Genomic DNA, 15,164 nt, shown 5'->3' with positions numbered 1-15,164 from the left:
AACGTTAATTCAACAGTTGTAGTCAAATTCAACGAAGTTTTCTTTACGTAATAAATAAAGATTTATTTGACTCCACAATATTCGGTTCAATAAACACATATTATGTAAGTTTATCATTATTTATGCCGATATTAAAATCCAACTCTTGATTGTACTGATAATTATTATAATCAGTTGAATATCATCTAAAAATCAATAACTCCAGTAGTATTACATTCGTAATAATCAAAAACAAATAGGTACTGCATTTATAAGAAAAAAGCGACTTGCAATTTAAGCCTAAATCTTATATATAAAAATGAATCGCAAAATGTGTTGGTAAGCGCATAACTCGAGAACGGCTGAACCGATTTCGATAATTCTTTTTGTATTATATTCCTTGTAGTACGAGGATGGTTCTTATGTAGAGAAAACGTAAACATGTACCACGGGCGAAGCCGGGGCGGACCGCTAGTCTATCAATAATAATGCCATCCAACACACTAATAGCGTACTACACACTACTATTGAGTATTCTGTGACACTACATAAAACCTAAACTAAACATACACCATGTCACATACTACGTTATCTATTATAAAAGCATACAATACTACACTCCCACGGTAAGCTGAAAGTCTTTCCCCATAAATCTACCATTTGAGATACCAAATTTTATGTCCGCGCCGTACATAATGTATCATCGAGCATCTGTTTAGGAACTAATAGTTTTAATCGAATATATGATAATGTATCAAATGTCACACGATTTAGGAAGGTTGTGGTATTTAAGAAAGTGTATGTTTACACTAGCTTTAGGAGCTTAATTATTAACCACTTATTTAGGAATTTTTGTTTGTATCTTATCCTTAGAAAAGAAAAGTTCGATATCAAGGCGGTTATTAATAAATAGTGTTCACCCAATTTATTATGCATTAGTTAAACATAGTTTAGGACCTTACTAATTGACTGTTTTGAGTAGGGGTTTTTTTTATCAGTAAGAATGTATTACAGTATCACTAATCTTGATGAATCGAAGTCCCAACTAAATATATAAGGCTGTTTAGAACTTAAATCGGTGCACCTGTTTAGAATATTTTATAAATGTTTGTTTAAAAACAATCCGACAAACGCCAGGTGATAAAGTTAAATCTGACTGTATCTTAATTGCCTTGACTTTGAAATATAAAATATTTCTTTGGAATTAATTTAAATAATTGCAAGTTTTTTTTAACCAGCTGTTGCGACTTGTTCTCGTTAATTAAAGATTATATTATAAGGCGTGTATCCTAGCTTCCTTGATGTGAAAGGATAATCACAATTGGACCAACAGTTTTCAAGATAACGGTTCTTTTTTCGTATTTAAATACTTTATCGAATTTAAGCCATCATATTATATTAATATTTATTAAGGTTATTGTCATTAATATTGTTTATTTTATATTTAATAACATGTACTTACATAATTTTATTTTTAAAATCCGTTAGTCATTAAGTTAAAAAATAATTATTAGAATTACATAACACTATTTATAGACTAGAGTAGATAATTTTTGAAACAAAAAAAAATCGCAGTCGGATGAAACCCATTAGAAAAGGAGGGGAATATGATAAAAATGTAAGGAAAAATAAATTACGGTCAATCCGAGTTCGGGAAGCGGGAGGGGGGAGCTTTTAAGAGAAAAAAATGGTTTCTCTCGATTTCCGACAAAACTACAAGTCCTATAGAAAAAAGTTCAATGGCAAAGTTGTAGGTAATTAAAAGTTCTACAACTTTTGCATTCACCATTTTTTCACATAACCTAAAAATTTAGGTGAAAAATTAAAAAAACCAAGTTTTTGGTCTTTTATTTCTATCTACTTCAAAATTTATTTTTTTTCTACGAAATTTCGTGGAAACTTACTTTATTATGTCCCAAATACACTGTAATTTATTTGATTGAAAATATTTATTTTTTCGCCTTATTTTGAATTAATACCAAAAAAACAACCTAATTTTCAATCGAAAAGTCACCCGTCAAAATATCAGCTTTTTTCAAAAACTTGGGGTGCCTTTTATTCATTGAAATCTCTACTTTCATATGGTGTAAAAAAAATAAACACCACCATAGTAAATGTTCTCAGGAAATGCATACAAACAGTCTGAAAATTAGCTTTTACTAAATCAGGCACACTTCTCGAACTACCTGAAATGTTTTTATCGACATCATTTTGCTTTTGAATATGCTGTAAAATATTAAACTTAGAACAGATAATTATTTTTCTTTTGAAATATTACCGAAAAGCCGATACAAGAGAAGATATAGAGTTCAAGAATTGTGCCTGATTTAGTAAAAGCTAATTTTCAGACTGTTTGTATGCATTTCCTGAGAACATTTACTATGGTGGTGTTTATTTTTTTTTACACCATATGAAAGTAGAGATTTCAATGAATAAAAGGCACCCCAAGTTTTTGAAAAAAAGCTGATATTTTGACGGGTGACTTTTCGATTGAAAATTAGGTTGTTTTTTTGGTATTAATTCAAAATAAGGCGAAAAAATAAATATTTTCAATCAAATAAATTACAGTGTATTTGGGACATAATAAAGTAAGTTTCCACCAAATTTCGTAGAAAAAAAATAAATTTTGAAGTAGATAGAAATAAAAGACAAAAAACTTGGTTTTTTTAATTTTTCACCTAAATTTTTAGGTTATGTGAAAAAATTGTGAATACAAAAGTTGTAGAAATTTTAATTACCTACAACTTTGCCATTGAACTTTTTTCTATAGGACTTGTAGTTTTGTCGGAAATCGAGAGAAACCATTTTTTCCTCTTAAAAGCTCCCCCCTCCCGCTTCCCGAACTCGGATTGACCGTAATTTATTTTTCCTTACATTTTTATCATATTCCCCTCCTTTTCTAATGGGTTTCATCCGACTGCGATTTTTTTTATCTTTTCACTATTTTCAAAGGCTTCTACCCCAGTCTATTAATAATATGGCTATGTTATAAATATCGAGAATAAAATCTGATTAAAAAAAATTAAACAAAAGCCTTAGCAACAATTAAATTACATAAAACAATTCAACAAGTATGAAAATAACGCTTCAATATATTAGACAGGATCAAATAGGCAAATGGATTTAAATGACAAAACATTGAAACATACAAAGAGCAATGCTTTACATAATCTGTGAGCATATTCAACTCGACTTACATAAGTATTCAAAGCTTGTCTTTTCAGTTGTCCGTCTGTCTGTCAGCAACAATGGTGATGACAAAACAAGGGATATTTTCCCATGTAGGCGTATAATAAGGTTTTGTGCGTGTATCTTTACAAAACCATACCTTTTTCAGCATTGTGTTAGGTTAAATACCTTTACGATTTAACAGATTAATGTTAATGTAGTTGTGGGTGTTGATTATTGGAAAAAAATCGATTAATTTTTAATCGTAACGCATAATACGCTCGCTCTATATGTATATTACTCTACATAAATCCTTTACTTCATTTCGTCCGAGACAATCGTGTTATAATTATTACAAAAGTGAACGACCCGAGTTTATCTCGATGAATGAATAAACTGGTTCTAGCGAAATATATCTACATTTTATAAATAATCAATTTAATTGAAGACTGCTTTAATTAAACGTATTGTGTGCAAATTGATTTTTATATACGCAAATCGATTCATTTTAGCAATAGGTAATTGGTTTCTAAAGAAATTGTATATTTTTTGTTATTTCACATTGCAAATTCAGCGTGGGAATTTGGCGAATATTCGCGAACGTTTTGTTTTATTTAACATGTTTTAATGATTCCGCCAACGCAGCGCGCAACAATGCGCCGAGCTGGTCGACAAAAGACCTGAGACCATAGAGAACACAGGGTTTTGTCCTGCCCATAAACAAAGGCTCTTTCATACCATAGACAATGCTGGCTTGTCTTTACCTCATTTATCATACAGGCAGGTTATAGTCCATTGAATAAAAAGTTCTAGAGTGCGTGAGTTAGTAACGTAAGATGTTTCTTCGGAAACATGTCAAGAGTCCCTAGGTAATAAACATACTAAAACCCCGGGCCACTAGGAGGAGCCCCGGAGTGGGGGGAGGGGGGAAATGGGTCCATTTTTTCATTTTTCGCTTAAATCTCAAAAACGGTACATGTAAGAGAAAAACTTTCAATGAAAAGTTGAAAGGCCATAAAATTATCTACAAGTTGTACCTGAATCATTTTTTCCTATATCCTACCGTTTCTGAGTTATACGCAGTAAAACATGATTTTGGGTCAAACAATTTCCACATCAATTGATCAAAAAATATTTCTTTCTTCCAAAAAACTCAAATGTGCAACTTGTGACCGGTACTGATAGATTGCTCTTAATTAGGTCTATAATTGGTAAAATAAACACATTCCTCCATGGAAGCCTTTAGGAGGAATCGATTGTCAAAATATTATATTATGGTAGTTTGAGTTACTGAACTTGATCTTTTTATTTTTTTCTTCCAAAAAACTCAAAAGTGCAACTTGTGACCGGTACAGATAGATTGCTCATAATTAGGTCTATCATTGATAAAAATACCAGATTCCAACACGGAGGCGTTTACGGGGAATTGAATTTTATTAGGGTAGATACGATACTTGAACTTTTTATTTTTTTTCTCCAAAAAAACTCAAAAGTGCAACTTGTGACTGATACTGATAGATTGCTCTTAATTAGGTCTATAATTGGTAAAATAAACACATTCCTCCATGGAAGCCTTTAGGAGGAATCGATTGTCAAAATACTATATTAGGGTAGTTTGAGTTACTGAACTTGATCTTTTTATTTTTTTCTTCCAAAAAACTCAAAAGTGCAACTTGTGACCGGTACTATTAGATTGCTCTTAATTAGGTCTATAATTGGTAAAATAAACACATTCCTCCATGGAAGCCTTTAGGAGGAATCGATTGTCAAAATACTATATTAGGGTAGTTTGAGTTACTGAACTTGATCTTTTTATTTTTTTCTTCCAAAAAACTCAAAAGTGCAACTTGTGACTGGTACAGATAGATTGCTCATAATAAGGTCTATCATTGATAAAAATACTAGATTCCACCACGGAGGCGTTTACGGGGAATTGAATTTTATTAGGGTAGATGCGATACTTGAACTTTTTTTTTTTTTCTTCCAAAAAAACTCAAAAGTGCAACTTGTGACCAGTACCGATAGATTGCTCATAATAAGGTCTATCATCGATAAAAAAACCAGATTCCACCATGGAGGCGTTTAGGAGGTATTGAATTTTATTAGGGTAGTTACGATACATGAACTTTTTAACTAACTATCCTAATAAAATTCAATTCCCCGTAAACGCCTCCATGTTGGAATCTGGTATTTTTATCAATGATAGACCTAATTATGAGCAATCTATCTGTACCGGTCACAAGTTGCACTTTTGAGCTTTTTGGAAGAAAAAAATAAAAAGTTCATAATATATCGTAACTACCCTGATAAAATTCAATTCCCCGTAAACGCCTCCGTGTTGGAATCTGGTATTTTTAGAAATGATAGACCTAATTATGAGCAATCTATCTGTACCGGTCACAAGTTGCACTTTTGAGTTTTTTGGAAGAAAAAAATAAAAAGATCAAGTTCAGTAACTCAAACTGCCCTAATATAATATTTTGACAATCGATTCCTCCTAAAGGCTTCCATGGAGGAATGTGTTTATTTTACCAATTATAGACCTAATTAAGAGCAATCTATCAGTACCGGTCACAAGTTGCACATTTGAGTTTTTTGGAAGAAAGAAATATTTTTTTATCGATTGATGTGGAAATTGTTTGAGCCAAAATCATGTTTTACTGCGTATAACTCAGAAACGGTAGGATATAGGAAAAAATGATTTAGGTACAACTTGTAGATAATTTTATGGCCTTTCAACTTTTCCTTGAAAGTTTTTCTCTAACATGTACCGTTTTTGAGATTTAAGCGAAAAATGAAAAAATGGACCCATTTCCCCCCTCCCCCCACTCCGGGGCTCCTCCTAGTGGCCCGGGGTTTTAGTATGTTTATTACCTAGGGACTCTTGACATGTTTCCGAAGAAACATCTTACGTTACTAACTCACGCACTCTAGACCCCCCTTGGAGGGATTCATTCAATGGACTATTACTTTCATCCAATAATTACAATGTCTCGAGGATCATTCACCATCGAGTCTGCATTGTGAAAATTAATTACTCAACTCGCCACTTTTCTTTATTATGCCCATAAAGTATCGAACTAGAAGCCCGTGGGTGTCCGGTGTCTGCCCACGGTGGAGCCCGTCATAACTAACTAAACATTATATCAAGAATTATAGACGCGATCAAATGACATACATAATGTTCAGTGATACTGGCATAATTAGTGGCCGACGATGACGTTTCGACGATAAAAGCCATTCTATTAATTCAAAAAAGGAATGCCGTTTAAAAAATACGTTACGAAAAAAGAACAACGCTACTGAAATAAGATCTCGGATATCGTTTAATTTTTGTGTACTGACGTTCTATAACCGGTCGAGATACGTTCGAGTTACGATCTAAGTTTAAGGGACATTAGTGAGATAATTCGTAGAATCACATTACACGCATTATAAGGTGAGAAATTGTATAAAACTCGAAATTGGTAATTAGGAGTCAGCTTTTCCCATTCTTAATGATATAAAATGCGTGCGTTCGTTATTCTCCTGGTTTTTGGAATGTTTGGTGCGTTCGTGTTTTATTTTATTTGGTGTCGTAGAGATGCGAGTTATTCGATATATGCTGTCCGTTATACATATAATGAGCATTTTCATATGCTTTAATTTTTTCCTTTAAATAGATAGAATAATATTTCCACGTCCATATAGGTAGGTATATCGAATTACTAGATGTGTGCTTACAGGCTACAACATAAAAGTTGGCGGTATAAATTCAAAATTTAAATGGGAAAAACTACTAATTACACGTTTAATAAACAATTTCGTAACTGAGTGCTTAAAAGCTAAAAATGATTTCAACGATTTCGGAAGTGGTCAGCGCAAATGGACGCGTTCTCTGACAACTTGGTTCGAAATTGGAAATTGGAATTCGCAAATTAAATCGAGAACGAATGGCGATTGGAACAAAACGAAAATACGGTAAGGACATTGATTTGGTGCGTTAAGGCCGGTTATAAAATTTAAAAAAAGAACACTTATATTTGAAAAAGGAAAACAAACGTCTCGTCGGTGGCAAAGGCAAAGAGATTTGCAGCCAGTCGGAAGCTGTTTGAAGCGCTTGAAGCGGAGGGATGCTGTATTGCCGTTGTTCCGAGAGTGCACTTGCGCGCTAATTGTTTGCGGAAGGGTACGTCAAGTATTGTTTTACTGACTTGGTATAGATAGCAATGAAAATTATTTTTATAATTATTTTAAAATAAAATATAAGTATTTAAAGTTATCTGATAGGTAGGTACTCGTTTTATTTTATCTACCTACTTATTTTTATTTCAACACCTATTGTGTATTTCGGTATTCATAAATTTTAATTAGGACTTCTATAAGTAGATTTTTTTTAAATATACTAATAAATAAAAAATCAATTATGTATGATTTATTCGCATTTGTCGATGTACCTATCTGTTTAAATTGTATTTAATATTCATAGGCACTCTTGTTGTAATTTGTAATAGTCCTGATTTACAAACTGTTCTGCTGACGTTACAGCAATGCGCATTTCGTGAAATTTTTCTCTAATTAAAATTATTCCGATTGTCGTACCCGTGTGTTGCCCACGACGCGTGGCTTTTGGAGCCCACTTGTGCCTTTTAGTGCCCCTTAATTTGTGCCTCGGGAATAATAGACCGCTTTTGTAGGGTTAGATTTGGTTTTATTGTACCTGTAGGTCTGGTTAACCTGTAATGTTATTTTTTGAGACACGATATTTTAAGATGTATTTGGTTTGTGAGTGATATCTCGTTCTTATTACATGGGTTAGGGTACTAATACAATAAAGAAAGATAGAGATAACAATACGATAATAACTACAAAACAGTATTTTAGATAAAAAAAAAGGAGATTGTTTATGGATTTATCTTTTATTGAATTGATAATAACGTAATCGGAATATATTTCGCTCTATTTTTTATAATCAGCAACGAAAAAAATCTGTCAAATAAACGAATGCCACGCTTACATCGTTAGCAAAACATGGCAACACCGAACTTACAGATAACATTCCGAAAACGTGCGAACAGCGGTTTCTTTCAGCGCTTATCTCGCTTTTTCTTCCGACACATTAGCGCTGGATTTCGCATATTGTACATGTGACAGCCATGTCCGCAAAAAATACAGATAAGTGTAGACAAATCGGGCTCCGATGACGTAGCGGAACGCTAATGACGGGAGAGTATTACGTCATCGGGGGGAATTTAAAAAGTGGGGTGTTCTTTGTGGTTTGTTCGGACGTTGTCTATGGTGAAATGATTGGGATTGATGATCGGTAACAAGCTTTAATTGATGGTGACCGTGTTTAGAGGGTTTAGTTTCGGTTCTGATTCTGGGTTGTTCTGATTTTGAAGACAATCGGTTTCGAGGATAGACAATGTTCTTTACGTGTAGATATTATTTATGAAATTTATGTGATGAGAATCACTCATAGATCACCCGATGATATTAAACTGCGTTATTATAACAAAATATGCCAGCTAACCTTAGACTTAGATACACTTTTTATTATGAAAACCGCCAACACAAGTTTCCACATCCAAGAAATTTAAATTCCAATTTGATAATGCACACGCTTTCAAACCGACATAATTCTAAGATAATTATAACCGAGGCCTTCTAATCCGTTTATCATCAACATCGCAAAGGTGTCTCTAAACTTCAACACTCATACCACAATAAATTGCAATCTGAATATAATCCCATAACAATATATCCGTCTCGCTTCCTCCTACCCCATCTCCCCACAAAGAAGCAAGACAAAGCGCGTTTATTAATAAGGGGGTCGTATCATCAAGAGTATTAGCTGTTTCCATTTAACGTCCCTCAAACAGGGGCAGAAGCCAGAAGGAAAGTCTTTGTTTAAACAGATAAAATCTCTTTGACAATTTGTGCTTATTCAAATAAGCCGTCCCTAGATACATAATGGTTTAATTCTGTCGAATCATAATGTTTCGGATTTGTAATGAGCTAGCGATGAATTGAGTTCACAGTTGGATGCTTTGATGTGTTAAGATTGTGTTCGTAGTTTGTATTGGCTAAATTGTCTTTAATTAGTGATGTTGGATGGATTCAAAACGTTAATGTTATAGGCTGTTAAATGAAATATGCTTTTGTTTACTTGATGTGTGTATTCCCTTTCCTACAGGAAAACGTACAATTATGTTGCTCAAAATATTATGAAAATTAGTTTAATGTTAGATAACATTAAAGAATGAGCAGATACTCATGTCGAAGAAGAATCATCTTTTTATTTCTTAAATATAAGTGTCGTAATAATAATAAGCAACTAATACAGCAATTAACTTTTGATCAATTATAATATTATGGATAAAATAACATTCGAACAACCTTAAGATTAGGTACCTACCTAAATATGTTAAAAAAAAGTAATAACCTAGAAAAATGTTGCACATCCCAGATCAAGATAATTATCATTACAAAGACGCCTTTAATTCATAATTGGTACCATTGTACTATTAAATGATAATTTCATATCGTATTTATGCAAAGCTAGGGTTTAAGACATTAGACTATTCCGGTGGTATTTAAGCGTCCCGATTCAATTGTGAGATAGCATAAATCTTATGCGGTAATTTGTCCATTACTATGGAGATATAATGTGAATTTATTACGTTTGTACTGTTTGTTGTAACAATGTTATCATCGCCGACTACTATTTCATTTGTTGGAAGTATTTAGTTTTGTTCTTTTTATTCCTTTGTCGGTTAATATATTTTCATGTATCTATTAGGTATTGGTCGCGCCAATATAAAAATATACGTAAATGTATTCTCGATATGAAAGTGGACTGTATTCAGATCTACGTGGTGTTAGCAAAGAGGGATAGACAGGATACACACGGCACGTACCTCGTCGGAGGGAGTAGCGTCCAGAACACACGCGCCGCCACGCGGTCAGGGTCCTCCAGCTCGCGGCGGGCAAGAACGGCGTCCAGTCCCACACTCCACACAAACACACACGCGGCGGTGAGCGCGACCAAGGGCCGGGGCACGGGATACCCCGGTGGTGTTACAAGGGCACAATGCCTGATGATCTAGAGAGCCTCGTGGAAGCTCTCCGGCGGTGGCCGAGTCCCGAACCTCGCGAAGGCACGGAGCGAACCCGACTGACTCCAGCGACACGAACGTCGCGTTCACGTCTTATTGGACGTGTCACGTGGTTAGTGACCACGCGATGATTGGTTGTGCTCGTATGTAGGGAAGGATGAAGGAACACACCACAAACAATAAACGTTTAATTTCTACATTTACTATTTTAATTATATTGGCGTTACCATATCCACCCGCCCTAAATGGGTCACCATTTAAAACCAATCATAAGATACAGCGAAAAACTATGACTCTAGGATCGCATAATGCGCGCGGGTTGATAAAAGTCCTAAGAGCCACGGCGGTAATATAAATAACAAGTTCTATGGCTCTAGGAGCGCAAAATGCGAGCGGGATAGTAAAAAATCCTAAAAGTCACGGCGGAAATATAACTAACAAATTCTATGACTCTAGGATCGCGTAATGCGAGCGGGGTATATAAATTCCTAAAGTCACGGCGGTATTACAACTAAGAAATTATAAACGAAAGCGGTGCAAAACTTAAAATTAAACTTAACTAACTGCGGTAATATACTAATGCGATATAACTATTGTCTTGGAAGCGGACATAAACGAACGACCGGGCGAAGGTAAGTTCCCTTGGCGGTTCTAACTGTACAAACGCGCGCGACGTCGTCCTTTGAAGGATGTACTTTCTCTACGACGGCTAAAGGCCAGGTTAGGGGCGGTGCATTATCATTTATTACAACCACGACCGTTCCAGGAGTAATAGGTGTGGAAGGCATATTCCATTTCTGCCTAACCTGCAAACCGTGTAAGTATTCCATTCTCCAACGTTTCCAAAACGACTGAACTAACTTGTCCAGTAGCGAATGCCTATCAAGCAAACTGACGTGATCAGATTTGACTTGAGGTGCGGGTAAAGCTAATAAAAGCGCGGTAATTAAAATAACACGAAACAAAGGCGTTATGATATTCATATATTTAATATGATAATAGTCAATGATCATGATAATTATGTGATCATTGCGCGGTGATATCACTGGATGCTTATGTGCACATTCCAGGGCGGAATCGCTTAGACGTCCGATGAGGATAAGTCTGTAGCGAATAAAAGGCTTCAAGCGGTTGAAAGCCTGCGAATAAAATTTATAAAAGAGTATATTATAATACTCCTCTGCAAAATATTTATTTTGCAGGGCGGGAATAATTTTATTCTCAGCGAAATTAGGTTCCTCTACGGTCATCATAACACCGCGGCGGGTTAATAATATAAGGAACCTATAAATATAAAATACACGACGCGACGAGACGCGAAGGGCGGTATCGTATAAAGCGCAATGCTTTATAGGCGGGCACACAGTGTGTGCTAATAATTTTCGTTCGGGAATGTCTGCAATAGACTCACCATCGAGACTCCTAAGAGGCCATTCAGATGGGTCCGAACGAGCCCACTGGGGTCCTTGGAACCACAGAGGGTGCGAGACGAGATTTTGTGGCGTAATGCCTCGCGAAAGAATGACAGCGGGAATTTCAATACCAGAAACATGGTAGAAATTATCTGATGGGATGTTATACACGACTGTGGGAGCAGCGAAGCCCATCATGTCCCACAGACGGGCGGTAATTGACAAGATGGAGTGCTTAGTGCACATCACATCGGCGGGTGCGGTCATTTTAAAATAAAAACAATCATCAACAGTAGACCAATGCAGACCAAGTAATTTATGTTGCACGGTCTTATCAAACTCCACCGCGGAGGGTAAAAGTTTGTGCGAAGCGGGAAGATTATCTAACACATTTTTGCTATTACTATTCCATTTAATAAGATCCCACTGAGCTCCCTTAAACAAATCGATGAGCTGCTGCGACGCGGAAACTGCTTCACATTCCGTGGGAATAGAGAAGGCGATATCATCCATATACAACGAGGAAGACGCAATGCCACTCGCGAGCGGATATTTCGCGCCGTCATCTTCTACGAGCTGTCTTACCGTGCGCAGTGCATGATAAGGACTAGACTTGATGCCGAAGCAAACTCGATTAAATTGATAAAGAAGCAGCGGATCCTGCGGGCTGAAACGATATAAAAAACATTGAAAACGACGATCAAACTCACGTACGAATATCTGCAGAAACTGTTGGCGGCAATCGGCGGTCATGGCAATCGCGTGGAGACGAAAACCTAAAATTATTGTAAACAAATTGCCTTGTAAATTCGGCCCAACATGCAGAAGGTCATTCAACGAACGCTGGCTTCCAGAAGTTGGCATGCTAGCATCTAAAACCATGCGCAGCTTAGTCGACGATTTATCCTCGCGCAGAACAGCGTGATGCGGTATAATATAAATAGGTGTAGGGTCACGCGGATCATACGGAGGCGCGGGTGATGTATAATTTTTCGTTAGATAATCTTTTATAACGTCATCATATGCCAACCTTAATTTAGGTGAAGCTTGAAGCTTTCTTTCGAGGCACATGAAACGTTTTGCGGGCAATATTAAATGAGTCACCGAGAGTGTAGAAATCATCCTTAAATGGAAGCGAAACAATATATCTACCACTCACGGGATCGCGGGTTGTAGTTAATTTATAATATTCTTCACATTCAACATCATCGGGATGTTGAACGGGCGGTGCGGTAGGAAGCTCCTCGAGCTCCCAGAAACGCCTGACTAATGAGTCAATAGCGGCGGTCTCTTGAACGTGACAACACGTCAAGGGCGGTTTATGTATGTTAGGTATGGTGGGTACTGAACCCATTATTACATAGCCTAACACCGTGCGCAATGCAGCGGGCGCCGACGAGTCACGAGATGCATGAACTACGTCGGGGAGAAGCAGATGAGGGAACAAAGAAGCACCGATTAATAAATCGATTTTATTTGGCGTACCAAAACTCTCATCTGCGAGCGGTAAATGCGAAATATTCGATAAGACAGAAGTGTCTATAACAGCGGTAGGTAATAAATCCGTAACATGATCAACAACCAGCGGTGAAATATTAAAAGATATGTTGTTGTCAAGACGCGAATAAAATTTTATATTTACGGAATTACTATTTACAATTTTTTCTGAACCACCGAACCCCTTAATAATAGTACGTTCGGTTTTCTGCGGTTTAATACCTAAACGTTCACAACATTCATTCGTAATGAAGTGACTTTGCGAAGCGGAATCTAAAAGCGCGCGAATAACAAGCCGTTCGCCTTTACAATTATAAGATACGACTTCAGCGGTTGATAATAAAATAGTACATTGTTTATTCGCGGGCGCGTTGCATTGAAATGCGTTATCAGTATCAGCTGTATAGCTAGCGGTACATAGCGCAATGTCGGAGCGGACGCACTCGCCCGACGGCGGTGACGGCGCAGGCAACGGCGGTGTGCTGCGCGGCGGGGGGTGAGACGCAGGCGCGGGAATGGAAGATTCGCGTTTCAAATGTAACATCGTATGATGTTTTAATTTACAAATGCGGCAATTAAAATTAGACGAACAACTAGAAACTCGATGTTTTATACTGAGACAATTTATACACGCGTTTCTATCCTTTACGTATTTCAAACGTTCCTGCGGACTCATTTTATGAAAACTTGAACATTTAAATAAATGTTGATGCGTAATATTTTTACAAAGACAACCATAAGCGGAATCAGCGGTTGTTACGTAAGACTGATACGTCTTAGGCGGTGCGGAAGAAATATTATTTGAACTGCGGTTATAATTATTATACTTTCGAGGCGGTTTATTTATTCCCGAATTTGTGGAAGGATGAATGCGTTCTAATACCTTCGCACGAGTTTGAATAAATTGAACTAAGTTATCAAAAGTAGGCATTTCACTACCAAACTTAGTCTCGAAAGCGCGAACAGTATCTGAATCTAACTTCTTCAACGCGATATGAACAATCATTAAATCTGTAATATTATCTAACTTTATATTTTGTAAGGCGCGCACTGCGCTAACAAAGTTATCTGTAAATAAATCAAAGTTTGTTGCGGACGGAGAATGCAAAGGTTTAAAATCAAACATTTGATTTAAATACGCGGAAACCAACATACGTTTATCATCATATTTATCTTTTAAAGTTTGTAATATTAAATTATAATTTTCAGCGGAGGGGGTTATACCAGCTATAACAGTTGTGGCCTTCCCCGTTAATTTACCTAGTAAATAATATAAACGCTCGGCATCTGTAAGGCCGGGATTGTTATGAACAACTGATTCAAAATTCGAAAGAAACAGCGGAAATGAGCGAATATCACCCGAAAATGGTACTAATTCGATAGGCGGTAATTTAGGCCTATTTTTATGCAAATTATTAATATCTCCGTGTGACGGACTTGGTTGCGAATATTGCGATTTAATTCTTTTAATCCTGCTATATAAAGACTCGAATGCAACGAGGCTTTTATAATCAGGTTTCGCGGTAGGTGTTAATAATAATAAGCGAGTATTGTATTCGTCTAAACACTGTTTATAATCATCGCGTAATGATTCTACCTGCGCGGACTCGTCAAGGAAACTTTCCATAAGCGCAGCGTTGTTATGAACGTTCAAAGACAAATCATAAATTCTTTGCACCATTTCGAATATAATTTCGCGTTTAGCTAATAACATGGATAACTGCGAATCATTTATATCTTCCGAATCATTAGCATCCGAAGCGTCACTATCAGGTAACTTAGTCATTTTCTTAGGCGGCATTTTTAATAACAAAAGTATATATTCAAACAGAGAATGTTACAATACAAGTTACAATAACAAGTAATACGACTAAATAAAGTAGGTCAGCGACGCAAGCGTAATATGAACCGAGTATGAATTTTCAATATGGTCGGATTATAACAGCGGATCGCGGAATGACCTAGATAACGTTATAAATTTCGAGCGCGGGTAGTGGATAAATAAATATGA

At 36.2% G+C, this 15,164-nt stretch overlaps 2 protein-coding genes across 3 annotated transcripts in view; one reads left to right on the top strand and one right to left on the bottom strand.

Annotated features, from left to right (window-relative positions):
• Sox102F (transcription factor Sox102F) overlaps positions 1-15,164 on the top strand; it is a 259,623-nt gene that overhangs the window by 217,403 nt on the left and 27,056 nt on the right. The gene's annotated exons all lie outside the window — the stretch shown is intronic.
• Positions 9,974-14,917, bottom strand: LOC149476922 (uncharacterized). The gene has a single exon (XM_089711611.1). It carries the CDS (start codon positions 12,776-12,778, stop codon positions 10,835-10,837), a length of 1,944 nt encoding a protein of 647 aa, XP_089567737.1. The 5' UTR covers positions 12,779-14,917; the 3' UTR covers positions 9,974-10,834.

This window comes from Colias philodice, chromosome 26, assembly GCF_061535455.1.
Source record: "Colias philodice isolate Cphi_HAF_F1 chromosome 26, ilColPhil1 Martin Lab GWU primary, whole genome shotgun sequence".
Lineage (NCBI taxonomy): Eukaryota > Metazoa > Arthropoda > Insecta > Lepidoptera > Pieridae > Colias > Colias philodice.
This window is presented reverse-complemented; position numbering and strand designations above follow the sequence as displayed.

Excerpts from the sequence above, each read along its gene's own strand:
- LOC149476922 (XM_089711611.1), bottom strand. The coding sequence starts at position 12,778 with ATGATTTCTACACTCTCGGTGACTCATTTAATATTGCCCGCAAAACGT.